The sequence below is a fragment of the Trachymyrmex septentrionalis genome, unplaced genomic scaffold (genome assembly GCF_001594115.1).
Source record: "Trachymyrmex septentrionalis isolate Tsep2-gDNA-1 unplaced genomic scaffold, Tsep1.0 scaffold148, whole genome shotgun sequence".
NCBI classification, from domain to species: Eukaryota; Metazoa; Arthropoda; class Insecta; order Hymenoptera; family Formicidae; genus Trachymyrmex; species Trachymyrmex septentrionalis.
This window is the reverse complement of record NW_017304631.1, coordinates 947,419-948,383: the sequence shown is the minus strand read 5'-3', so window position 1 is coordinate 948,383 and position 965 is coordinate 947,419. Positions and strand designations below refer to the sequence as shown.

The window sequence follows — 965 nt, the reverse complement described above, 5'->3', positions numbered from 1 at the left end:
TATATATATATATATATATAGACACAATGGTATTATTAGATATTTTAAAGAGTGCCATTTAAATAACATAACTGATATACATATATAAATACATATGTATATATATGTATATATACACATACATTTGACATACAGTACACGTATAGTAACAACATTCGATTTTTAGCGACAAAGAGAAGTCGCACCGATAAAAAAATTGATAACAATTCACAAGATTTCTCTCGCGATTTAAATGTATAAGTTTATCGCGCGAGGAAGGTACCGATATTCGATGCAACAATTAAACTTTATATGTGCAATGTAACAATTAAAATCTATACGATTTATACGCGTTGGTTGTTTGTGTTTTGCAAATTGCTTGTCGTGTTTTCTTACATCTTACATAACTACGCATCTACAGGAATGTAGACTTTATCGGTCAAAGTCACAAGAAATGCCTCGGGATTAATTTACGCGACATATCTGTAAAATATTCTCTTATACGAATTTTCACTCAAAATGGAAGATGCGATTAATTTAATTGATGATCAACCTCGAGCGAATTTATCGTTCAGCCGGTTAATTCGTTTTATTTTTTATTGCAATTACTTCTTTAGTATCTTTCTCATTTGTTTCGTTTGATGCTGCATACTATATTGAGCATTCTCGGCCTTCGTGATCAAGGAATCGAGCTTATTCAGATGAGATCCCATTTTCTCGTTGAGATCGATCTGCTTCTGCTGGACGCCGCTGTTCGCGGGTTGGCCCGCGGTGTCCGTGATGGTCACATCTGACGTCTCCACTGTTATCACCTCGTCGACCGTGGATTCTGGTTTCTCTTGGTTTTCCTGCCTTCCCGCGTCAGGGTTCGGCTCCTCGGGCTTGTGGCGCGGCGTTCCGCCGCGAGAGTTTACCTTCACTTTCAGCAACGTTCCCAGACTGCCGCAAACTGTCTGCGGAATTCTTTATTAGAGGCCTTTTCCTTT

The 965-nt window shown here is 38.3% G+C and overlaps 1 protein-coding gene across 2 annotated transcripts in view; it reads right to left on the bottom strand.

Annotated features, from left to right (window-relative positions):
- Positions 1 to 104: 104 nt before the first annotated feature.
- Positions 105 to 965, bottom strand: part of LOC108745776 — a 2,326-nt gene continuing 1,465 nt past the window's right edge. Inside the window, exon 3 of one of the 2 annotated variants that reach the window (XM_018482117.1) lies at positions 105 to 932. In XM_018482117.1, coding sequence (XP_018337619.1) covers positions 585 to 932 — 348 coding nt within the window. In that variant the 3' untranslated portion in view covers positions 105 to 584. The remainder of the gene's footprint in view (positions 933 to 965) is intronic. The other variant, XM_018482118.1, reaches the window with a different exon arrangement.